Below are 25,913 nucleotides of genomic sequence, written 5' to 3'. Positions count from 1 at the left end.
ACCCCCACTTACAAGATCATGGGTCAAACGTTCAACTCCCGCTAAACATTGTGTGTTGGTGTAGAAAAAAAAAAAACTCAAAGTAATAATCGCAATCACGTGCAAACTGACTAACAAATAAAAGGTTAGCCGAAACAGATCGAGAAGGAAAAATATTTTTCATATGAAATTTGGACAATTTATTAGCAAGATAATAGGAACCAATATTTGAAATAACAAAACCAGCACCATTTCCTACTCCAACATGATCCCTGACATAATTTTCATGATGAATAACCACTACACTCTAGAATCGAATCCCTTAATGCACAAGATATGTTTTCTACTGTTACTATATATACAAAGCTCGACTTAAGTTCTAGAATTCTTTATATGTAAAATTTATACCATTAAAGATGATATTGTGAACTACAATTCAAAAATCATGAGGACATTGTAGGGTCTTCCCTTACATCTATTCAAACCTCTTTAGGCCTGACAGGTTAGCGAGTTGGTATTTTCCGATATAAAGACCAATTAATAATGTTGTTTCATTATTATTGACAATGCCTCGATATAACTTAGATTTAAAAGAAAATATGAGCAAAGATTTATTGTTGATTTAAAGATATATTTATTTGTTGTTGAGTTTTATTTTTTTAAAAGAGATATCTCAAACAGTGTGGATTCAAAATGTAGTTAACTTTAATCATGCACTTGTTCTACCTCCATTATCACTCCGTGACCAGAAAATAATAACAAAAAAAAAAAAGGAGAGAGAGACAGAGAGAGAGAGTGTATATAAGAAAGAATTTTATTTCATTGAAGTTATTGCTATGGCATTACAACATTGGAATAATGGCAAGCTCCATCTGAACCATCGAATGATTCAATTATTGGCAATTACAAATATTTATCTAATTATTGTCCCACTAGAACTTTTTCTGAAGAAAATTAATCACATTTCTGTCCAGTTGGAAGGCCTTGGCGAGAACATCAGCATTGATGGGAGGATTAGATCCAAAGACTGCATTTGCTATGGTGATGACCCCAGGATTCTGGCTGCTGAGACCGGCAAAGGCTACGGCATTGGTATGCCCAGAATTGAACTGAAAGTGAATGAGACCAATTGGAAAGACAAAGACGTCTCCAGCATTAAGAACTTTGGTGAAGAGACGGTTATCTGTGTTGGACGTGACAAAACCAACTAACAGAGTACCCTCTAGGACTACAAGAATCTCGGTTCCGCGAGGGTGAATGTGGGGAGGATTTAGGCCGTATGGTGCAAAGTCAATGCGAGCCAAGGATATGCCTAAAGTGTTGAGGCCTAGTATTTTGTCCACATTCAGGAGAGTGACAGTCGATCCAAGTGGATTTGACGTATCTCTAGGAATGTTTAGTCCGGAGAAGAAGAAGTCATTGGCAGTGACAAGCTTGGGGTCCTTGCAGAACTTTCCATTCACAAATACTGCGTGGAGAAGGAAAAGCTTGTTATATAAAAAGAACGAAGCATAAATATATTTGTATGTAGAGTATTAACAAGACGGGCAGGGTAAAACAACAAAAATACAAGATTGCATACAGATGCTTCAAATGACTTCATACCTCCAGAAGCGGAATCGTTGGTTGAAACGCAAAAATCTTGAAGAGGGCTGGGGTCATATGCAGAGGCCAAGGAGCATGCCAAAGCCAAGACGAGCACGGTTACCAGATACCTAGGAACGCCTTTCATCATTTTTGAGGTTATCTCCACCTTTGAGTATGCTGTGTATTCTTGCTTATTGGGTGAGGGGTGAGAAATGTTGCATTGGAAGGCACGTATTTATGGATTAGAGTCACTGAACAGGTCTATGTTTTAACTTCCACGGGGAAGATATAAGACTTGGTAAGTCTTCATTGGTTACCAATTTTTTATTTTAAGGGCGAACATTTCTTTAACAACTACGTACGTAATGAACGCTTATATATACACTAATAGAACATGCAGCCAAATTTGACGGTTTTGGTGAATGGAATAGTTCAATTCTACTACTGTTGCTTTGGCCCATTCCTCATTAGTGAATTTTACATTGATATATATATATATATATATATATGGAGTTGACCCTGTCCCTCATGATTGATCGAGAATATGTGATGTTAAAACAAAAATGAGTTGAACACGTCAGTGGAGTCCTAGAGACAACATATCCTCTATATGTCTCTCATTTGCCCAAATCAACATTAACGTATACCGTGTGTTGGAACATCCCTCCGTGTCTTTTGCATGTCGCTCTGTTTTTATTTTGATTGTTTTGTTCGATGCAGTGATTAAATAAGATTGCGATTTCGTATGCCCAAGTGATTCTGTACGCACTTTCTCACTACGTAAGATTCGTAGGGATTGTCGACGCCATGAGAAGAGCTTAAGGTCTTTTTTTGTTCGTTTTAAGACCAGGGCTGGCTCAACTATAAGGTGAGATAGGCGGTCCCCAAGTGGAATAGGGCCCCCAAATACAGGTTTGTCTGAGAGTAAAAAAAAAAAAAAAAAGTCTGATCATAAGCTGAAAAGTACATTTTCTCTCTTATTAGGAAACTCAACTAAAAGGATGTGGACTACAAGAAAGCCAATGAAGAGAGTGGGGCCCACGGAAAAAGACTTATTGAAATATAAGTCATAATTCACAAAAACAACCATCATTGAGAGTGAGGAGCACAGAAAAAGGCATCGTTTAAAATTCTCGCCTTAGGCCTCAAAATATATTGAGCCAGTCCTATTTGAGACTTTCGCTCTTCGAAACCATCGTGTTTAATTTCATCTAAATTAAGACAACATGTCTAGCTGTATAAACGAGTCTAATTTAATTTCATCTAAATTAAGACCTTGCCGCATTTTCTAAAGCACCGAAATCTCCAAATTTAGTATGCCGCTATAAATGAGTTGGTTTAGCGTCGATTTTCTGAAATGACTAGTGTTGGTTCAAAAAGAGTTGCATTATTTGCACCCACACATATTATATATATACACTCACAATGGGTATGTGTACAAAAATCATTTTCTTTAGTTAAGTATGTTTAGTGGTAGCTTCTTGTTATTATTATTTTTTTAAAAAAGAAACAATAACCGCGGTTCCACAAAGCCGCTAATTAGAAACCATTTTTAGCGGTGTTTTTTCGACCGGCACTAACGAAAAAGGTCGATGAAAATATCAACTCAGTTGAACGGATAGAAAAAGGATTTGGCAAAAGTTGTAAGCAAGGTTTTGTAATGCAACGACGACATAAATAACTGGTTGATAAGCTGAATAATCGCATATTCCACATGGCGCTATGACAGTAGTCCTCGATTCACGTAGCAGAATATGCAGGCATCTTTTTATTTTTATTTTTTATTTCGACAAAATTTAAATTGCCCGAGTGCTCTAAATTGATTACACTTCATTTATATTATAAATTCATTACATACATTACGACACAACATTGTCTTTCTTACAAAAATGCCAAAGACGATAACATATTATATACGACTGATTTTCATAAAACTCAGTCGTACTTCGGATGCAGATTCTAAGTAGGCAGGGCTCCTCCTAGCCCACAGGAACAGTAATTTGGTTATAACTTTTTTTATAAGTGTCGAAATTGCGCGAATGACCTCAATCCGAAAACTCTTTCCGGGCTACATGCCGTTATTACCCAGGTAAAGATCAATGAGGTAATTTTTGAGCTCTAAAGCCATCGTTTTCACCTCTAAAACCTTATTTCATGCTATCCTATGCCTTCTGTACAATCTCTTTTCATGTACAACTTCTACCAAAAGTTTCTTCAGAACGCCCTCACTTTACACGTACATAGCCTATATGCAGTTTCTCCAGTTCCCTATTTTCTTTTAGTTCCTAATTTTCCCGAGCGCTAAAAAACATGTGAGTACTGTAAAGCAGATTCATAATCATATGTTTAAGTGGTTAATCCCCAATTACAAGATCCTGGGTCAAGCGTTCAACTCGTGCTTAACATTGCGTCATGGTGTCAAAAAAACGAAAAAAAAAAAAACTATAATTCAAAGTAACAAAGGCAATCGCGTGCAAACTGGCTAACAAATAAAAGGTTAGGCAAAATAGATTGACAACGCAAAATATTTTTCCTACGAAATTTGAAGAATTTATTTGCAAGATGAGAGGAACCAATATTAGAAATAACAAAACCTGCACCATTTCCTACTCCAACCTGATCTTTGACATAATTTTCATAATGAATAGCCACTACCGTTACAATATATACAAAGCTTGAATTAAGTGATGATAGAGTTCTTTATATGTAATATTTTTACCATCAAAGATGATATTGTCAACTACAATTCAAAAATCATGGAGAAGATTGTAGGTCTTCCCTAACATCTATTCAAACCTCTTTAGGCCTCATAGATTGGCAAGTTGGTTTTTTCCAATATAAAGACTAATTACTAATGTTGTTTCATTATTATTGATGATGCCTCAATATAACTTAGTTAGATTAAAAGAAAATATGGCCAAAGATTTATTGTTTATTTAAAGATATATTTACTTGTTGTCAAGTTTTTTTTTTTTTAAAAGAGATATCTCAAACATTGTGGATTCAAAATGTAGTTAACTTTAATCATGCCCTTGTTCTACCTCCATTATCACTCTGTGACCAGAAAAAAAATAAAAATAAAATGAACAAGGAGAGAGAGAGAGAGAGAGAGAGAGAGAGAGGATATATGAAAGAATTTTATTTGATTGAAATTATTGCTATGGCGCTACAAGAAAGGGAATAATGGCAGGATCCATCTGAACCATCTAATGATTCATTATTGGCAATTACAAACATTTATCTAATAATTGTCCCACTATAACTTTTTCTGAAGATAATTAATCATATTTCTGTCTAGTTGGAAGGCCTTGGCGAGAACATCAGGATTGATTGGAGGATTAGATCCAAAGACTAGGTCTCTGGGCCTTTCTAGTTATGGGTCTTCGTGGTTCAACGGGTCTTTGTCTGAAATCCCCTGGAACCGCCGAAAATCATCCAAAAATCGCCGGAAAATTGGTCCTAGAGGGTTGGGTTTCACGGGTCATGGTTCACTGGGTTACGGGTTGCACGGGTTTCGCACACATATGGGTCACGGGTTCACCGGAGATCGCATCGCCGGCGTTCTCTGGTCTCGTCGGTGCCACCCACCGGAGGATCGGGCTCCATCTCCCTCAATTCTCCCGATCTCACTCCCAATCTCTCGGCTCTCTCTCTCTCTCTTGGTCTCATCTCCCTGTCTCGATCTCACTCTCTGCTCTCAACTCCCTCTCTGATCTCCCTCTCAATCACTCCATCTCACTCTCTCGTCTCTCTCTGTGTGATCGGGTGAGAAGAACAAAGAAGAAGGAAGAAAAAATAGAAGAAAAAAGAAGAAAGAAAAGAGGAGGGGGTGGGGGAGGCCTGTTGACCCGTTTAGGGGCTTATTCTATTTCTTTGTTTTTCTTTTATTTCTTAAATTAAAAAGAAGGATAAGATATCCCCCCATAGCCAATCCTAACATGACATGTGGCATGGATAAGATTACATTTTTGTTTAAAGCCTCCCACTACCTTAATTTATGATATTACCCTCACAATGTTATAATCCTATCTTTTAACAATTAATATCTGACCCCACATTTCTTTTAACTACCTCTTACCCATACAATCAACTATTTATTTAACTAGAACCCATTATTAATAATTTATTTCCTAGATACCCATTGGTAGTATTTTATTATTCTAATTCCGTTATTTTATCTTAGACTCATTTTATTTTGATAATATAATTATCACCTTGAATCTATTATTAATCACATCTTATTTAATAAATATAATTTATTAATTGCAACATTTCCTATTTTATTTCTTGGTCTTTACATCTTTCATCACTTTTGTAATCATACTCATAAATTGTAAAAAGTGTCAATTTAGAGTATCCAACTTATAATTTTTATTTATTTTCTTTTAACTTTCACCCTCTATTATAATTTTCCATTAAATCCTAAAGGAGAGGTGTCGAAATTTCTAAAATACCCCTAGTTTTTTTAGGAAAATGAAGAACAAAAAATTGTAAGGATTTAACCGTTGCTTAAGATAGATTTAACAGAATTTGGAAAAAAATACATTCCTAAATAAATAATTTTTTATTTTTTATTTTTAAAAAAAAAAGGTATTTTGGATATTTTAGCATGATTTAACGAAAAATCCTAACGGACAAGTGAAATTACAAAAAAAAATTGAAAGCTAGATACACTAAATTAACACTTTTTAAAACTTAAAGGTATAATTGTACGTAAAAGTGATGAAATATCTACGGCAGTCAGTGAAACTTTCTCTATATGTTAAGTACCCTGTTGCTCCAATTTTGCTTTTCTAATGATTCAATCGATCGCGAGGTTGGAGTTTAAAATACGCCTTTCCAACCAAAATAGTTTTAATCGGTATTTCCAACCGAGTAAAACTACGCCTACCCGTATTGGCTTCTAAACTTTGTTTATTTTTTCTTTTGAAAAAGTTAACTATTGTACTTAATTGGATTTTCCAAAATTTATAAATAAATTGAAATGGTCATATTACGGTTTTCAGGTAGACAGATTCACACGAGGAACAATAAAATAAAATACAATTCTAGGATGATTATCAAGAAGATGCTGAACACACCATTGATGCAGCATCAATTCTTAAGTTGTTCCTGAATAGGTCAATTGTATTTTTAAACAGAAATCATTTAACTATGAACTTTTAAATTTTTGGAACAAAATCTTACGTAATCGAAACATCGTGAATTGACTGATCGAGTACTACGTGCATAGTAATATATTAACTTGCACTGGCCAGCAGGCAGCAAGAGTAGTATACTTATAACAGAACACATTTATCTATAAAAATAAAAAATAACCTAACACATTGACAGTATAAGAAAAATGACTATTTTATTAAGAAAAATGAATAATTTTTATTATAAATAGAAGAAGGTGAAATATAATATTTTAGGTTACGTACGTTCGACACGTGAAATGGCTATTCTATTAAGAAATAGAAGAATATAAAATGAAATACTCATTATCATGATTCATGAGGGAATTATTATTCCTGAAATTGAGGAATAGTATTCGACTCAGATTTGAGAGGAAAAGTTATTCCTCAATTTAAGAAATAGTCATTTTCTATGGGTGATAAGAATTTTTATTCCAAGTGTTAGATCATTATCATATATTTCATTTCCTAATAAAAGCATATATGTGATAAGGGATAGAATCTTTATTATATACTTTAAAACTTAGAATGACTATTCTCAAGAAAATGATGGGCCGTGAGAATGGTTTTAGTTCCTAATTTTCCCGAGCTCTAAAAAACATGTGTGAGTGTAAAGCAGATTCATAATCATATGTATAGTACGGAATAATGATCATACATACATAACATATGTTTAAGTGGTTAACCCCCAATTACAAGATCCTGGGTCAAGCGTTCAACTCGTGCTCAACATTGCGTCATGGTGTCAAAAAAAAGAAAGGAAAAAACTATAATTCAAAGTAACAAAGGCAATCGCGTGCAAACTGGCTAACAAATTAAATAAATGGTTAGGCGAAATAGATCGACAATGCAAAATATTTTTCATATGAAATTTGGAGAATTTATTAGCAAGATGAGAGTAACCAATATTAGAAATAACAAAACCTGCACCATTTCCTACTCCAACCTGATCTTTGACATAATTTTCAAGATGAATAGCCACTACACTATAGAATCGAATCCCTTAATGCACAAGATATGTTTTCTACTGTTACTATATATACAAAGCTCGACTTAAGTGCTAGAATTCTTTATATGTAAAATTTTTACCATTAAAGATGATATTGTGAACTACAATTCAAAAATCACGAGGACATTGTAGGGTCTTCCCTAACATCTATTCAAACCTCTTTAGGCCTGACAGGTTAGGGAGTCGGTATTTTCCGATATAAAGACCAATTAATAATGTTGTTTAATTATTATTGATAATGCCTCGATATAAATTAGATTTAAAATAAAATATGAGCAAAGGTTTATTATTGATTTAAAGATATATTTATATGTTGTCGAATTTTATTTTTTTAAAAGAGAATATATGAAGGGCACGTACCAAGAGAAGTTAGGTGTGATATCTCAAACATTATGGATTCAAAATGTAGTTAAGTACTTTAATCATGCACTTGTTCTACCTCCATTATCACACCGTGAAAAAAAAAAAAAAAAAAAAAAAGAAGAAGAAGGAAGAAACAGAGAGAGAGAGTAAGGAAGAATTTTATTTCATTGAAGTTATTGCTATGGTGTTACAACGAAGTGAATAATGGCAAGATCCATTTGAACCATCTAATGATTCATTATTGGCAATTATAAATATTTATCTAATAATTGTCCCACTAGAACTTTTTCTGAAGATCATTAATCACATTTCTGTCTAGTTGGAAGGCCTTGGCGAGAACATCAGGATTGATTGGAGGATTAGATCCAAAGACTGCATTTGCTATGGTGATGACCCCAGGATTCTGGCTGCTGAGACCAGCAAAGGCAACGGCATTGGTATGCCCAGAATTAAACTGGAAGTGTATGAGGCCAATTGGGAAGACAAAGACGTCTCCAGCATTAAGAACTTTGGTGAAGAGACTGTTATCTGTGTTGGATGTGACAAAACCAACTAATAGAGTACCCTCTAGGACTACAAGTGTAATAACCCCGACCCCCTTTCGAGGGTAGAATAGTCTTTACGACCTATGAGAATGGATAACTAGACGGGAATAATAAACACTTGATTTTTTTTTACATATGAAAATTTTATTTCTTATTATTAAATAACTGCCTCTATATTTTATTAAAACACCTACTTTTAAATTTAATAAATTTATATCAATTTAAGTTCCACTTTTATATTTTATATTTATATTAAAATATGAGGACCAGTTTTTATATTAAAAATATTAGATATCTGATTTATTATTATTAAAATACCTGTTTTAGTATATAAAACCCTAGCAGCCAAAGAATGAAACTCTACTCCTATAAATAAATCTTTTAGCCGTCAGCCTCTCTTATTCCTTCATAAAATTCTCAAGCGTCTCTCTCTCTCTCAGAAGAAATTTTTACAACCTTTGTCTCTCTCAAAAACATTGCAGGTATATTCTAATCTCTTTTCTTTTCTTTTCTATTGTTGGCGTATCACAGCAGGCCTGTCGCTTTGTTTCTTTTATTTTGTTCTCTTCTATCTGTAAAAAAAATCGAGTACATGTTTGTCTGTTTGTTTGGATTTCCTTCGTTTACTCCTTCAATGTATGGACGTGACCCCTTGGCTGCTATCCTTTTTCTCTCTTTCATCAAATGGGTAGGACCACAAGCTTGACTTTCATTATTTTACTTTACTCGTTCTTCTCTCTGATACACTCTTCCCTTTCCTTAAATTTTATTTTCTCCCCCTTCTCTCAAATACAAGCCATTATGACTTGTCCTTTTCACCCTTTTACTTTTATTTGTATGTTTATTTTATTATGATTCCCTATTTGTGGTATGATTTCCGTAGCCTAGCATGAGTGGTCTTTCTAATTTATTTTGATTCTTTCCCTTCCTTCTATTTGTGGTAACATAGAATAACCGTGTTTTTCCTTGTTCCATACCTGAATATGTCTTTTGTCCATTGGTTATTTACACTCACTTCTTTTCTGTGGAACATGGGGACCGTAGTCTTGCATTTATTTATTTTTATTTTCTTTGTATTGAACAAGTCTGTAGTCACAGGAGAAATTATGTTAGCCAAGTATTCATTGGTTTTCCCTTCTTGTTACCTTACTCTTGGACCTTCTGAATTCTCCCATTCTATTCACAATAAGTTTTCTCATGCCATGTTTCTATCTTCCCAATTATTTTAATTAATTCGCATCTATTCCACAAAGTTATAAGAAAAAGAATTTTAATTCAAGGGTTTTGAAAGTTCTTGTAAATTCCTTAAAAATCAAGGATCATTGTTATAAATTATTTTACTTAAGGGTATAGTTTGTGATATCGGAATTTATTAAACTCTATAATTATAAAATAAAATATTTCTAATGACAATTACCTTTATGGAGTCGTATTCCTAATGTCAATAAAAGAAAACGTTTTATTTCTTATTTAATGATTTAATTATTATTAGAATAATTAATGTCGTTAAACATATCTAGAGAATCCATTCTCAGTAGGTTAGCAAGACAAATCCTAGTGGTGTTAGTGTGTAGTTTAGTGGCTAGCACGAGGTATTGATTTATTTAAACCTGTACCAGGTGACTAGTTAGCAGTTGAGTTAGTCCAGCAACTTATTGCAATCAGAGAGGTAAGGGATCCTCTACCCTTTTTCAAATTGTTTTATGTCATATTACTTTTTTTTTTTTAAGCCTATTTGCAATTAATTGTTCTTGTTCTATATTTCAAATTATATTGATGCCGAAAGGACTGTTTAAAAATAGTTTTTAAATGAAAGTTGACGGTATAAATGTTATTCTTGAAATTACAGTTTTTAAGAGAAGCTTTGTTTATAAAGGATTTTTTTATTTATTAGTAAATTGTTTGGTTGGTTCCCGAGACGGGAAGTTACATCTTTTTGAAATTAATGAGAAAGGAGACTAAAAACCCTCCCCCACGTTGCCTCAAGAGTTATCAAAGGAATGAGAATAATTTATGAGAATGAGATTTTTATAAATGAGGCACGTGTGTGGAGGAGACTATTATTTTGGCCCCAGATATATTCACAGAGATTTGCAGAGTTTAAGCTCGGTACCGTTGCTTGGATGGAAGCGCAACCGCTCAAGGACTTAGAGAAAGCGGATCCATCCCTATGTCATGCTAAGTGCACTTCAATTAATTAGCTGACGGGGCAGGGCCTGTGGCCACAGTTTACCTGCCTGAGGTCGCAGTAGACCGCGCAACCCTAGTACACAGGGCGTAATAGTGTACATGGGCCCTACATATGAGAAATTTATTTATTAACCAGTAATTTTATGTGTTAAGTAAAATGTTGAATTATTATTTGTATTCTATAAATTTAGATTTCAAGTGTATTATAATAATTGTTTTAAAGAAAATGAAGTTAACTCAACCGTTTTATGGTTGAGGGTTACCTTACTGAGCATTTTTCGTTCACCCCTTATTTTGTTTTGTTTTCAGGTTATGAGCAGAGAGACCTAGGCGGCCGGGATGGGATCTAGGCTAGCATTAGGACATTGCATCTCAGTTACCTTAATAAGTGCACTTGCACAATAAATTTAGTTTTCTTTAGATTTTCAATTATTAAATCAAACATAATTGTTCATTTCAAAATAACTGTTTCCGCATTTATTAAAGCTCTGAGTTTTAAAATCTTTATTATTTTTGTTATTAAATTCAGCATATTAGCTAGGTTGTTGGCAGACCTTACGAATCTTTGAAGTTTGGTGTATGAAAATGGACGAACCTAACCCTTAGCGGTTTGGGGGCGTTACAACAAGAATCTCGGTTCCACGAGGGTGAATGTGGGGAGGATTTAGGCCGTATGGTGCAAAGTCAATGCGAGCCAAGGATATGCCTAAAGTGTTGAGGCCTAGTATTTTGTCCACATTCAGGAGAGTGACAGTCGATCCAAGTGGATTTGATGTATCTCTGGGAATGTTTAGTCCGGAGAAGAAGAAGTCATTGGCAGAGACAAGCATTAACTTGGGGTCCTTGCAGAACTTTCCATTCACAAATACTGCATGGAGAAGGAAAAGCTTGTTATATAAAAAGAACGGAGCATAAATATATTTGTATGTAGAGTACTAACAAGAGGGGCAGGGTAAAACAACAAAAATACAAGATTACAGACAGATGCTTCAAATGACTTCATACCTCCAGAAGCAGAATCGTTGGTTGAAACGCAAAAATCTTGAAGAGGGCTGGGGTCATATGCAGAGGCAAGGGAGCATGCCAAAGCCAAGACGAGCAAGGTTACCAGATACCTAGGAACGCCTTTCATCATTTTTGAGGTTATCTCCACCTTTGAGTATGCTGTGTATTCTTGCTTATTGGGTGAGTGGTGAGAAATGTTGCATTGGAAGGCACGTATTTATGGATTAGAGTTACTGAACAGGTCTATGTTTTAACTTCCACGGAGAAGATATAAGACTTGGTAAGTCTTCATTGGTTACCAATTTTTTATTTTAAGGGGGAACATTTCTTTAACAACTACGTACGTTATGAACGCTTATATATACACTAATAGAACATGCAGCCAAATTTGACGGTTTTGGTGAATGGAATAGTTCAATTCTACTACTGTTGCTTTGGCCCATTCCTCATTAGTGAATTTTACATTGATATATATATATATATATATATATATTATAGGTATATGGAGTTGACCCTGTCCCTCATGATTGATTGAGAATATGTGATGTTAAAACAAAAATGAGTTGAACACGTCAGTGGAGTCCTAGAGACAACATATCCTCTATATGTCTCTCATTTGACCAAATCAACATTAACGTACGTGTATTGGAACATCCCTCCGTGTCTTTTGCATGTCGCTCTGTTTTTATTTTGATTGTTTTGTTCCATGCAGTGATGGAGTTGAAATGAGAAACAAATTAAGCGTTTTCTTCTCTTGCATTGAATCGTCCCAACATAATTAAATAAGATTGCGATTTCGTATGCCCAAGTGATTCTGTATGGACTTTCTTACTGCATAATTAATTAAGATTGTTACTATTATTATTTTTTCTTTAAAAAAAAAAGGCTACGAATTTTCAACCAAAGAACTCAATGAAAATATCAACCGAGCTGAACGAATAGACATAGGATTTAGCTGGTTCAAAAAAAAAAAAAGAAAGACAGGATTTAGCAAAAGTTGTAAGTAAAGTTTTGTAAAGCGATGACATAAATAAATGGTCGATAAGCGGAATAATTGCATATTCCACATGGTAGTATTACAATAGTGACTTTTATTCTAAAACGCTCAAGCAACGATCTTTGTATCTTTTTAATGAGTTTTGCATTCGAGATCTTCTTCGCGAGACTTACCATGAAATTTCTCAGGTCACTGATCTTGGTGCAAAACTCATTAAAAGGTTCATCCTCTTGCATCTTTATTCCTTCAAACTGAGAAACTAACATTTGAAGCTTGTCAGATTTTATAATTTTTGTGCCTTCGTATGTAGTTTTCAGTATTGCCCATGCTTCTTGAGCAATTTCACAATGTGAAATTCGTGAGAATTCAAATGGTAAAAGAGTTTGACAAAGATCATTTAAGGCTTGACCATTGGAAAGACGAGTACGTGTTTCAACGGTAGTCCATTCAGCAACTGTTGTAGTCGGTGGGGTCCACCCAAACTCAACAATATGCCAAACGTCTATTGATTTTAAAAAGAATCTAATTCTTGCTTTCCAATAACTATAATTCGAGCCATCAAAAGCAATAATAGAATTAAGATTAAGAGACATGATATATAAACAAATAGGAGTCTAGGATCCACTCAGGAATTTAATCCAAAAACGAGTGAACCTGCTATGATACCAATTGAAAAATAAATATGACTCCTAATGTGTGTGTGTGTGTGTGTGTGTGTGATCACAACCAAACATGCAACCAAAATATGTAAAGCAGTAAAGCAATTAACACATATATTTTGGTGACGAAGTGGAAACTCTTTAGATAAAGAGAAAACAACTTCAGGGAAGCCAAACCCAGGAAATCCACTATTCAGAAGAAAAAACTAGTTACAAAGCAGTCGTACTCACATAACCTAATGCAGTAGTCGTACCTTTAACTCTGACACATACCTATACGTGAACGCCTCCCAACCAAACCGCCTGTCTAAAGGGTTCTTCAATGGACTCCTTTAACTTAGGACTCTTCCCTAAGTTAGACTTCAATGGTTGATCAAATCACACAAATACTCCAAGAGATCTAGTACATCTAACATAGTGCAAAGACAAAAGGGAACACGTCTGATGATGGCATATAAAAATCTGGCCCTACGAATGGTGATATTCCTGTTTCTGGAGAGCGGCCATAAATTCTACATCATGATACGAGCTAGGAGCTGGTGAGGAGATTGCAGCCATCCAATGGGAATGTTCCTCATCTCTTCAAGGCCTTGAGGATCAAATAACATCCTCAAGTCTTCAATGGAGGGGGGTTCCACATGATTTTGATAAGGAAGTCCAGGAGCTACAATTATAGGAATGTGAGTCACATCACTGATAAGATCACCATCAACTATGATTGATTGGCCACTAGGGGCGGGCGTCGGTTCGGTAGGCGATTAATTCGGTCAGTTAACCGACTTTTGTCAGAATGCAATCGGTGAATTTATTTTGGTTAAGTCGATTAAGCGGTTAATAAGCAGTCGGTAAAGCGATTAATAGGCGGTCGGTTAAGTCGGTTAAATCGGTTAACATTCGGTTAAAATAGGTAATGAAACGACGTCGTTTTGATTTTTCTTCTAAAAAACAAATGATCAAACGTTTCATTCTCACTAAAATGACGTCGTTTCATTTTATGTCGGTTCGATTAATCGATCGGAATAAAAGACGGTTTGGTTCGGTTCGGTTACCGCTTAAAAGGCTGCTCGGTTCGGTTCGGTTCGGTAGCCGCTTAAAAGGCAGTTCGGTTCGGTTCGGTAGCCGCTTAAAAGGCAGTTCGGTTCGGTTCGGTTGCCGATCCAGCTTTCGGAATAAAATTTTATACCGACTAACGAACCAAAAAATTAGTCGGTCAAGTCGGTAGGCTGTCGATGGTGGTTTGGTTTGGTTCGATAAGCGGTCAGTAGGCGGTAGGCGGATAATTTGCCCAGCCCTATTGGCTACAGACTTTGGTCTTCAAGATGGGATGCATCGGGCTAACCTTGTCAATCTTCAAGTTAGCATAAAATTCTCGCAAAAGTCTAGGATAGACTGTGTTGCAAGTGTACAAGCTTTGCTAATTATTTTCTTGAAAAATATGGTCGATGAGATCAAATGGAGGCACCATCACATCCTGTCTGACAATGGCCCATTCTATCATGATGGTCCGTTGTTCGATCCTTGCCTTTGCAACTGCAATCTCAGTCTTTGTCCTTCTGCTAGACATATCTGTAATATAGAACAAAAACAAATATATCTAGAATATGCACCAATAATCCAAATAGTTAGATCCCACTTCCATGTCAAAAACAATATGACCAAACTAATAGCATAAGCATGCGGAAATAATCTAGTCCAATAATAATTGCACATGCAAAACTAATATAGGACAAAAAAATAAAAATCATGTGCTTGCATGCAATTAAATACCAAAAATAGGATCATAGTAATGCAATAAATATTACAACCTCAGCAAGCAAGCAATATAAATATTCTCATGAATATTGAACAAAATTATTCCAACCCCAACAAGCATTTAATCTCAAAAACAATTTTCACAATAGCAGAATATTCCAAAATCCATATATTCTCATAAACAAATAAAAAAAAATTGCAAGGGAAAGAAGAACATACCTGGAATATTGGTGAGAAGAGATAATGCAAAAAAAAAAAAAAAAAAAAAAAAACCAAAAACCAAAAACTCAAGAGACACCATAAGAACTTGAGAAAGAAACAAAAACGACTCAAGAGAAGAATGAGGTGCGGCGGCTGGGAGAGAAAGTGATAAGTTTAAAAACCTAGGTCGTGCGTTCGGACGGTCAAGATGCCTATCTGGACAGGCCTAGCTGATTAATGCACTAATCAGTGTGTTCGGACTCTAGCAACCTAGGTTTGGACTCTCCACAAAAAAAAAAAAAAAAAAAAAAAAAAAAAAAAAAAACCAAAAATAGAGAAAAATACCAGACAACGGAATTTTTTTAATGTTAGCTTCAGAACACGCATGTATTTAAAACTGATAACAAAATTAAATAGAAAATTAAAAATATGTAAACATATAATTGAGAGTCAAGTAATTAATGAGCCAAAGAATCTTTGCAGATGAAAAATTTTGAAATATTTTACTCAACTCTTTCTATGCGTGTCGTGTGTGGAAGCTTTCTCAACAAGGCATATGTTCACTGATAAAGTTGAAAACACTTAATTTTCCATTAGGAGCTCTATGTTGTGTAATTACTATGTGTTTGATTTGAGGAAAGACTTAAACAGATAGATGTAATATGGCTCTTTGGTTATGATTATTTGTTATAAAGGTTCAAGTTATGATTTCCGCTATTTAGGTTTATGTTTTTCACTTCATATATGGATAGATGTCATACTCTGATTATCAGGTACAAGTTATGGGGCATGTGTCATATGTTGGTTGAGGGACACATCGTCGTGCCATTGTGATGACTCGTTTTATGTTTGTATAAAAAAAAAAAAAAAAAAAAAAAAGGGGGGTCGTCACAACAAATGGTATCATAGCAGTTAGCTCTAGGATTTTTTAGAAAAGCAGAAATCTATGTTTGTATTAGAATCTAGGATAACAAAGAGCCTTAGGAATTTAAAAGCTTCAACAAAGACAAAAAGATTTAAATTAAGATCTTTGTGTGCATTGCATAATTATGGTAATGCATATGTTTGGATTTGTGTTGTGTACGTAGCATAGCTCTGTGTAGACAAGCTATGCCACTTAGACAATGACCTCTTCCTTTGTTCGGAAGTGTTGCATGCGTCTCGATTGATTCAAGTGCAATACCTTCCTTTGTCTCATCCACGTATGTGGAGTCGTGTTAGTAGAGAATAAACCCTTAGGTCAAAACATGCGTGGTCACTCTTGTGATGACGCTATTATGGGTAGTCCTAGGTGTCTAGTAGCTTAGTCTTTTAGAAGAGTCTAGCATGATTGTGTTAGGCTATAGGCGATGTAAGAGATAGCTTCTCATGAGGGTAGACTAATAACCGTCCTTTGAGAAGTGATGATGTATTCTTAGGGCGCATCGAAGGAGACTCGAATCTTGAGGGTTGGCCCCAGTATGTGGGACCCACCCTTATGTGAGGGATTGTTGTACGGTTGTTGTATTGGTGTTGTAAATCTAACATTTTCCTAAATACAATACGAGACAACATTGTCTTTCTTACAAAAATGCCAAAGACGATAACATATTATATACGACTGATTTTCATAAAACTCAGTCGTACTTCGGATGCAGATTCTAAGTAGGCAGGGCTCCTCCTAGCCCACAGGAACAGTAATTTGGTTATAACTTTTTTTAGAAGTGTCGAAATTGCGCGAATGACCTCAATCCGAAAACTCTTTCCGGGCTACATGCCGTTATTACCCAGGTAAAGATCAATGAGGTAATTTTTGAGCTCTAAAGCCATCGTTTTCACCTCTAAAACCTTATTTCATGCTATCCTATGCCTTCTGTACAATCTCTTTTCATGTACAACTTCTACCAAAAGTTTCTTCAGAACGCCCTCACTTTACACGTACATAGCCTATATGCAGTTTCTCCAGTTCCCTATTTTCTTTTAGTTCCTAATTTTCCCGAGCGCTAAAAAACATGTGAGTACTGTAAAGCAGATTCATAATCATATGTTTAAGTGGTTAATCCCCAATTACAAGATCCTGGGTCAAGCGTTCAACTCGTGCTTAACATTGCGTCATGGTGTCAAAAAAACGAAAAAAAAAAAACTATAATTCAAAGTAACAAAGGCAATCGCGTGCAAACTGGCTAACAAATAAAAGGTTAGGCAAAATAGATTGACAACGCAAAATATTTTTCCTACGAAATTTGAAGAATTTATTTGCAAGATGAGAGGAACCAATATTAGAAATAACAAAACCTGCACCATTTCCTACTCCAACCTGATCTTTGACATAATTTTCATAATGAATAGCCACTACCGTTACAATATATACAAAGCTCGAATTAAGTGATGATAGAGTTCTTTATATGTAATATTTTTACCATCAAAGATGATATTGTCAACTACAATTCAAAAATCATGGAGAAGATTGTAGGTCTTCCCTAACATCTATTCAAACCTCTTTAGGCCTCATAGATTGGCAAGTTGGTTTTTTCCAATATAAAGACTAATTACTAATGTTGTTTCATTATTATTGATGATGCCTCAATATAACTTAGTTAGATTAAAAGAAAATATGGCCAAAGATTTATTGTTTATTTAAAGATATATTTACTTGTTGTCAAGTTTTATTTTTTTTAAAAGAGATATCTCAAACATTGTGGATTCAAAATGTAGTTAACTTTAATCATGCCCTTGTTCTACCTCCATTATCACTCTGTGACCAGAAAAAAAATAAAAATAAAATGAACAAGGAGAGAGAGAGAGAGAGAGAGAGAGAGGATATATGAAAGAATTTTATTTGATTGAAATTATTGCTATGGCGCTACAAAAAGGGAATAATGGCAGGATCCATCTGAACTATCTAATGATTCATTATTGGCAATTACAAACATTTATCTAATAATTGTCCGACTATAACTTTTTCTGAAGATAATTAATCATATTTCTATCTAGTTGGAAGGCCTTGGCGAGAACATCAGGATTGATTGGAGGATTAGATCCAAAGACTGCATTTGCTATGGTAATGACCCCAGGATTATGGCTGCTAAGACCGGCAATGGCTACGACATTGGTATGCCCAGTATTAAACTGGAAGTGAATGAGACCAATTGGCCTGGAAGACAAGGACGTCTCCAGTGTTAATAATTTTGGTGAAGAGACGGTTATCTGTGTTAGATGTGACAAAGCCAACTAATAGAGTACCCTATAGGACTACAAGGATCTCGGTTCCACGAGGGTGAATGTGGGGAGGATTTAGGCCGTATGGTGCAAAGTCAATGCGAGCCAAGGATATGCCTAAAGTGTTGAGGCCTAGTATTTTGTCCACATTGAGGAGAGTGACAATCGATCCAAGTGGATTTGACGTGTCTCTGGGAATGTTTAGTCCGGAGAAGAAGAAATCATTGGCAGAGACAAGCTTGGGGTCCTTGCAGAACTTTCCATTCACAAATACTGCATGGAGAAGGAAAAGCTGGTTATATAAAAAGAACCGAGCAAAAATACAATATTATAGACAAATGCTTCAAATGGCTTCATACCTCCAGAAGTAGAATCGTTCGTTGAAATGCAGAAATCTTGCAGAGGACTGGGGTCATATTCAGAGGCAAGAGAGCATGCCAAAGCCAAAACGAGTACGGTTACCAGGTAGTTTGGAACGCCTTTCATCATTTTTGAGGTTATCTCCACCTTTGAGTATGTTAGCTGTGTATTCTTGTTTATTGGGTGAGGGGTGAGAAATGTTGCATTGGAAGATGACTATTTATGGAGGCGAGTCACTGAACGGGTCTAAGTTTTAACTTTCGTGGAGAAGATCATCAGGCTTGCTAAGTCTTCAAATATGGTTTTATTTATTTTGTATTTAATGGGTGAACCATTCTTTAACAAGTAATAAATTAACATGCAGCGAAATTTGACGAGTTTGTTTAGTGGAATAGTGCAGTTCGATCTTCATCTACTGTAGGTTTTGCCAATTCCCGAATGAACGCGCGTACATAAATAGATGATTGATCGAATGTGGGACGCTTAAATAAAAATGGGTTGAATATGTCAGTGGAGTACTCTTATATATATCTCTCATCGGACCAAATCAATGTCGATCCCTTAATTCCGTGTGTTTTGTATATCCGTCTTTACACTGGCTAGCATGGCTTGCATATATGTACTTGTTTACTATTTTGGTTATATATATTATATAGGAATGGATATGCGGGAAGATATTAATAACTCCTTTCTACTTTCCTTAACTATGCAGGCGTAGATTGCAGTTTTAGGGTATGCGGTTACGGTTATATATTAAATAAAATATACATTTTCTATATTATATTTAATAAATTCACCAAAACGATGTCATTTTGGTATTGAATACTAAAATGATCACATCGTTCTGGATTAGGTATAAGTTATATATGTTTACATTTGTCTAGTTGGTTATGTTGCTTTCGCGTGTTACTTTTGGGCAAAAATGAAAAAATGTTTTGAAAGCAATATATATCAAAAATTAGGACGTATAAAAAATTATAAAACAAGTCCAATATACTAAAAATTGAAATAAATTATTTTCAAAATCTTTTAAATATGCCATGATAGAGACCCTTGGACTTGTTTGTAATGGTTTAATCGGAATGAGTTTTTGTTGTATTTTCCATTAAAAGCAAACATATATGGAACTAGAAAGATTACTAGAAAGATTGATGATGTTTGTACTCGTTTAATTGGAATGTGTTTCTGCTGTATTTTTCTTTTTTCTGATATATTTAATTTGTTGGCTGAGTCTTCTAACCCTGCAATTCTACAATTCTAATATTCAATTAAAGAATACTATTCATGGATCCCATCACCAACATATAACCATGGAAACTAACCTTCAAGAAAACACCATAAGTTTTGTTTCCTGCACAATGTTTCTGTTTATTGAATTTGTGTTAGTTAATAGGCATTGTATTATAGTTTCTGATTTATGCTCTTTTGTAATAAATTAATAATACAAACTACCTATTATAATTTCTTAAAAGGCATGGAGGGGGATTTGAACAACATCGATCCGGTGGAGTGGTATGAAAATGAGAATTCTCTAGAAAATGAAATTAGCAATGCTGGTAGTGTTAGTTCCACAAAAAATATTGAGGATCAAGATATCGATTCTATTGATGTTCAAATTGAAGGAGATTCTTTAAAGCATGCTTATCAAAGAAAGCCAAGGAGGAAGACTTCTATAGTTTGGAAAATTTTTTTTGAGGTGGAAATAAAAGGTGTGAAAAAACATCAATGCAATTGGTGTAAGAGGACATTCACTATATCGAAATCAAGTTGTACTAGTACGATGGGTAGGCATTTGAAAACTTGTTTATCGTACATTGGTGCCAATAAGAAAAAAAAGCAAAATGTTTTGTCTCTTGAAGCTACGGAGGTTGATGGTGTAGGGAGCGTGACAAATTTTACTTATGATGAAAAGAAGGCTAGAGAAGTTTGTTCTCATATGATTTTATATCATGAATATCCTTTTAATATTGTGGAGCATCGATTTTTTAACAAGTTTGCCAAGACTTTATCACCACATTGGGTAAAAATATCTCGGGCTACAGCAAAGAAAGATTGCTTTGCCACTTATGAAATTGAGAAGAGAAAATTGAAAACTATGTTAACACGTGTGCACAAAGTTAACATAACGACTGATATGTGGACGTTGCGTCAGCAAATTTCTTATATGGTTGTCACATGTCACTTCATTGATTCTGATTGGCATCTAAATAGGCGTGTATTAAACTTTTGTAATGTGCCGCCACCACACACCAGTTTTCTTATTGCTGATGCACTACAAAAATGTTTTCAAGAATGGGGGATTGAGAATAAGATTTGTTCAATTACTGTTGATAATGCAAGATCAAATGATGTAGCAGTTAGAGTATTGAAAGATGTTTTTAACATGAGAAAAGCCCTTCTTGCTGGTGGAAAATTGTTTCATGTTCGATGTGTTGCACATATAACCAATTTATTGGTTCAAGATGGTCTAGGTGAGATTTCTTCGATTGTTGATTGTGTTAGGAATGGAATAAAATACTTGGTGGCATCAGAGGGAAGGTTGGTAAAATTCAGTGAAATTGCCAAGCAATTGCAATTGACCTCTAAGAAATTATTTTTGGATGTAGCTACACGGTGGAATAGTACATATATGATGTTGGCAGCAGCACTTCAATTCAAGGGGGTCTTTCCAATGTATTCATACATTGATTCTGGTTTCATTTGGTTGCCATCAGATGATGATTGGGATAAAGTTGAAAATGTATGTCAGTTATTAGGGGTCTTCAACCAAGTAACCAATATTGTCTCTGGGAGTGACTACCCTACTGCAAATTTATTCCTCCATGAAGTGTGGAGGATGAAAGAGGTCTTGGCTACAAAGTGCAAAGATGAGAATGAGTATATTAAAGCAATGGCATATAAAATGAGTACCAAGTTTCAGAAATACTGGGGAGAGTGCAACTTATTGATGTCTACTGCTGCTGTGTTGGACCTAAGGAATAAGATGACGATGATACGATTTTGTTTCCCTATAATCTATCAAGAGTTGGAAGCTACCGCGAATGTTGATCGTATCCTTTCAGTTCTGAATGAGTTATATGTTGAGTATGTCCAAGAATATAATTCAAGTGTTGCTGAGCAGAATTTACAAATCAATGCTATTGAATCCTCTTCAAGCAGTTCAATTAATGTGGTTGGGAAGAAGAATGTTCTAACAAGTGGTAGGGACCTTTATGACTCATTCGTCAGAAATGTTGATACATTGCAGCAGCCGATAAAATCTGATTTACAATCCTATTTGGAGGAGAATGTTCTCATTGTTGAAAATGGTGTGGAATTTAATGCACTGGATTGGTGGAAGGCAAATACCCTTAAGTATCGGATTTTGTCTATAATGGCAAGGGATATATTGTCAATACCAATCACCACTGTGACTTCAGAGTCTACATTTAGTGCTGGTGGGAGGGTCATTGATCCTCACAGATCTAAGTTATCTACAGAAACTGTGCAAATGTTATTGTGTGGGGCTGATTGGGTCAGAGCGTTACATGGGATTAAAAGGAAGCACAATGTAAGTTTTATTTTGGTGTAATTGTAATTGTTATTGTCCTTTGTATTTATAAGGTTCTAAATATTTCTTATTTTCTATTTTTTAACCTTAGGTGGAGGAGGATGAGGAGGAGGAGAAAGTGGAGATTGTCTTACCAGCAATTTTGTAGCAGTTTACTTTCTTTGTTTTTTGCTATATAAGTGACAAAGTGTTGTAATATAATTTCATATTTTAGTTGTGACACTTGTGGGATTCTACTTTTGTTGAAGTCATGAAGGGATTCTACTTTTGTTGAAGTCATGAAGAGTTGAAGACATGAAGACTTTAGGTTGAGGTAATTAAGACTTCCTATTTAATATTTAGTGATTATGAATTTATTTATTTATTTTTTTTTTGCATTTACAAAGTTCTAAATATTTTTTATTTATATTTTGTGAACTTTAGGATGAATTTGAAATGAAGATTGTCTTACCAAAGTTACAATAGCAATTTGACTTTGAACTAAGTAAGTTTATCTGTTTTAATATTATTGAATATTTTGTTTGGGGAGTTTTGTTGGACAATACAAATTTGTAGAAGACATGAAGACTTGAGGACTTGAGGTAATGTATGACTTCCTCAATTCCTATTTAATGATTGTGGCAAATTGAATTTTACATTTTTATAAAATTTCCCTTGACATTTTTTTCAAGTGAAAGATTTTTTACTTGACTAAGTAATGCAAGGGAATAAAAATTTAAATAATTTTTTTGTTTAGTGTGTGCAGGTTTATAGATGTTTTACATCATTATTTTTCAACTTGAGAAAATTTGATTGAGGACATTATTCAACTGCAACTAAATAAGGCTGCTTAGTGTTTTAAGTTACATTTGCCAGTTTTGATGAGGAAAGGTTCAATAGTTGTTTCTGAGCATGATATGCATTTTTTTTTTAATGCTATTCTAAACTCTGCATTTTATTTAATGAAATTCCATCAGCCTAATTTTCTGTCATGTATTGGAAATATCTTGTTAATTTCTTCTATTATGAGAAATAGAGACATGAAAAATTTCTTACATAGTGGTGATTGTTTGTTTTTTAGGCTACCAAGAGTGGACTATCTTCAAGAATGGATGTCATGGATTCTACTATGGATGAATGTGCAGCAATTACTGCAGAGACACAAGAGGATGTAGGCCCAACTTAGAGAATTAGCTAGTAGTTTAGGAAAATCCTAGTTTAAGGAATGCCACCTTGGTCAAGGAGTAAGGGGGCATGAAGCAGAAAATTTGGGATTTGATTTAATTTGTGATTGTTTAATTTGTTTTTGTATAATTTTCTTGAATCTTGAACAAACTAGTACCTTCAGATAAAAATCAGATGCCAATTTATTATTGAAGAAAACTTAAAAATATGGTGGTGCAGAATAATTTGTTATTCTAATTGCTAAGCAAGAACAAACAGACAAAAATAAGATGTAATTTACCATAAGAGGAACTCCTTTCCAGCTTTCAATAATTAATTTACTCCCATTCTCATTTCTCATTGTTAATGTCCCATGTATTTATTTTTTAAACAGAGAGATCATTACTCTTTCTAGAGCAAAATGGGATTTAAAAAAAAACAAAAGATTCTATAAATAGTGCACTGAAAAAAGCAGTGGCAAGCTTGCAAAAAATACTAGAAACTGAGATGGGACCATAATCCTACCACAAACGTCAAGCGTGTTCTCTTTTTTTTTTTTTTTTAGTTGTACTAACGTGTTCTTTACAAGTTTACAACAACCACTAATACTGTAATACACTCATACAAAATAAAGCCTTGCTTCAATACTAAAACAGTGCGTTTGAACCTTAAAAAAAAAAACAGTGCGTTTGCTTAGCTGTTCCCCATATCTTCAGCTGCTTATCCATGCTAGGTGTCCAGCTTCTACTTCTGTACTAGTCTTCTCATGCACGTCACGCACACTGTCCAAGGATTGAACACTTCACGTCTTCACCAGTCCAGCTTTCTTCTATTCTTTCTTTCTTCCTCCTTACACCTAATGGCTAATGCCTTATCTTTTCTAAACTCTCTCCCTCGATCTCCTCTCTTCTCTGCCTCTCGCATGCCTAACTTCCCCTTTCCCTTTTCTTCCTCTCTTCGTCTCACACGCACTCGAGAGTGAAGAATCAAAAGGGAGCTACCGAACGGAAAATGCAGATCGAGAGTGATCGAGGCTAAGAGGCCGTGTTGCAGAGAAGAAGAAAATAAGAAGAAAATGGTGAAATAAGGAGAAGAGGCTGAGAGGCTGTTTTACTCGCGAGCCGAGTGCCCGATAAGACACTCGGCTCGTCAAAAAACCAAGCTCGAGCTCGAGCCTGGACATGATTTTACTCTTGTTCTTGTTGAGCCGAGCCGAGCTCCATATCTAATACCCGTCACGAGCTCGAGCCGAGCTCGAGCTCATAAATTTTCTCAACGAGCCGAGCTTGGACAGCCACTACTCGCCCGAGCTCGGCTCGTATACATGCCTACTTGTTGGGGAAGTGGTGCATTACACACATGTAGAGAAACGGTTTTTGGCTGCCCAACTTTGTTCTGCCAATAGTTTCTACATTATATATTATATTTAATAAATTCACAAAAATGATGTTATTTAGGTGTTGAATACTAAAATGATCACGTCGTTTTAGATTAGGTATAAGTTATGTTTACATTGGTCTAGTTGGTTATGTTGCTTTCGCGTGTAACATTTAGACAAAAAGGAAAAAATGTTTTGAAATCAATATATTTCAAAAGATTAGGACTATAAAAAATTATAAAACAAGTCCAAGACACTAAAAATTGATTAAATTATTTTCAAATTTTTTTAAAATAAGTCTTAATAGAGACCCATAGAATGCCCAAAAGGCCAATTACGTAATATGCGGATTGCAGATAATAACCGTAATAACTGTGCGGATGCGGTTAGTAAAAATATGGTGTAGATGTAGTTGCAAAGAGTAATTCTATATATACATTAATTGTCTATAAGAAAATTAGGTGGCTTTTAAAATCACAATTTGATTAAAATTATCATTTGATTAATCACACGCCCAATAGTAATTTTAAAAGCTACCTCTTTTATTTATAGACACTTGATGGACACATATTCTACATGTAGAATTACTCAGTCGCAAATACAACAAATAAACCACATCAGCATCCGCATGTACACCCCTAGTTATATATCTAGAATGAAATTTAGCTTAAATTATATGCTTTCTATTTAGCTTATAAATCCATGCATTATGTACCAAACACTAGGATCTAACCCGCTCTATGCACGAGTTTCTCATTATATTTAAAATTTTAATTTTTTTTTTGGTTTTTTGAGAAAATGCCTTTAAAATAATAGTGAA

General features: G+C 34.8%; 2 protein-coding genes and 2 pseudogenes across 2 annotated transcripts; 1 reads left to right on the top strand and 3 right to left on the bottom strand.

The window, feature by feature from the left end:
* Nucleotides 1–779: 779 nt before the first annotated feature.
* LOC133880865 (germin-like protein subfamily 1 member 11) lies at nt 780–1,787 on the bottom strand (annotated as a pseudogene).
* Nucleotides 1,788–8,392: 6,605 nt separating this feature from the next.
* Nucleotides 8,393–11,985, bottom strand: LOC133881055 (germin-like protein subfamily 1 member 11). Its single transcript, XM_062320019.1, has 3 exons — nt 11,856–11,985; nt 11,474–11,718; nt 8,393–8,713 (listed from the first exon to the last, which is right to left on the bottom strand). The coding sequence occupies exons 1-3, from the start codon at nt 11,983–11,985 to the stop codon at nt 8,393–8,395; spliced, it is 696 nt and encodes a 231-aa protein (XP_062176003.1).
* A 6,410-nt stretch (nt 11,986–18,395) lies between these two features.
* Nucleotides 18,396–19,151, bottom strand: LOC133882780 (germin-like protein subfamily 1 member 7; annotated as a pseudogene).
* Nucleotides 19,152–20,496: 1,345 nt separating this feature from the next.
* LOC133881054 (zinc finger BED domain-containing protein RICESLEEPER 2-like) lies at nt 20,497–22,720 on the top strand. The gene is made up of 2 exons (XM_062320017.1): nt 20,497–22,572; nt 22,664–22,720. Exons 1-2 carry the CDS (start codon nt 20,497–20,499, stop codon nt 22,718–22,720), a joined length of 2,133 nt encoding a protein of 710 aa, XP_062176001.1.
* Nucleotides 22,721–25,913: the final 3,193 nt, after the last annotated feature.

Source organism: Alnus glutinosa, chromosome 11, assembly GCF_958979055.1.
Source record: "Alnus glutinosa chromosome 11, dhAlnGlut1.1, whole genome shotgun sequence".
In the NCBI taxonomy this organism is placed as follows: Eukaryota; Viridiplantae; Streptophyta; class Magnoliopsida; order Fagales; family Betulaceae; genus Alnus; species Alnus glutinosa.
This window is presented reverse-complemented; position numbering and strand designations above follow the sequence as displayed.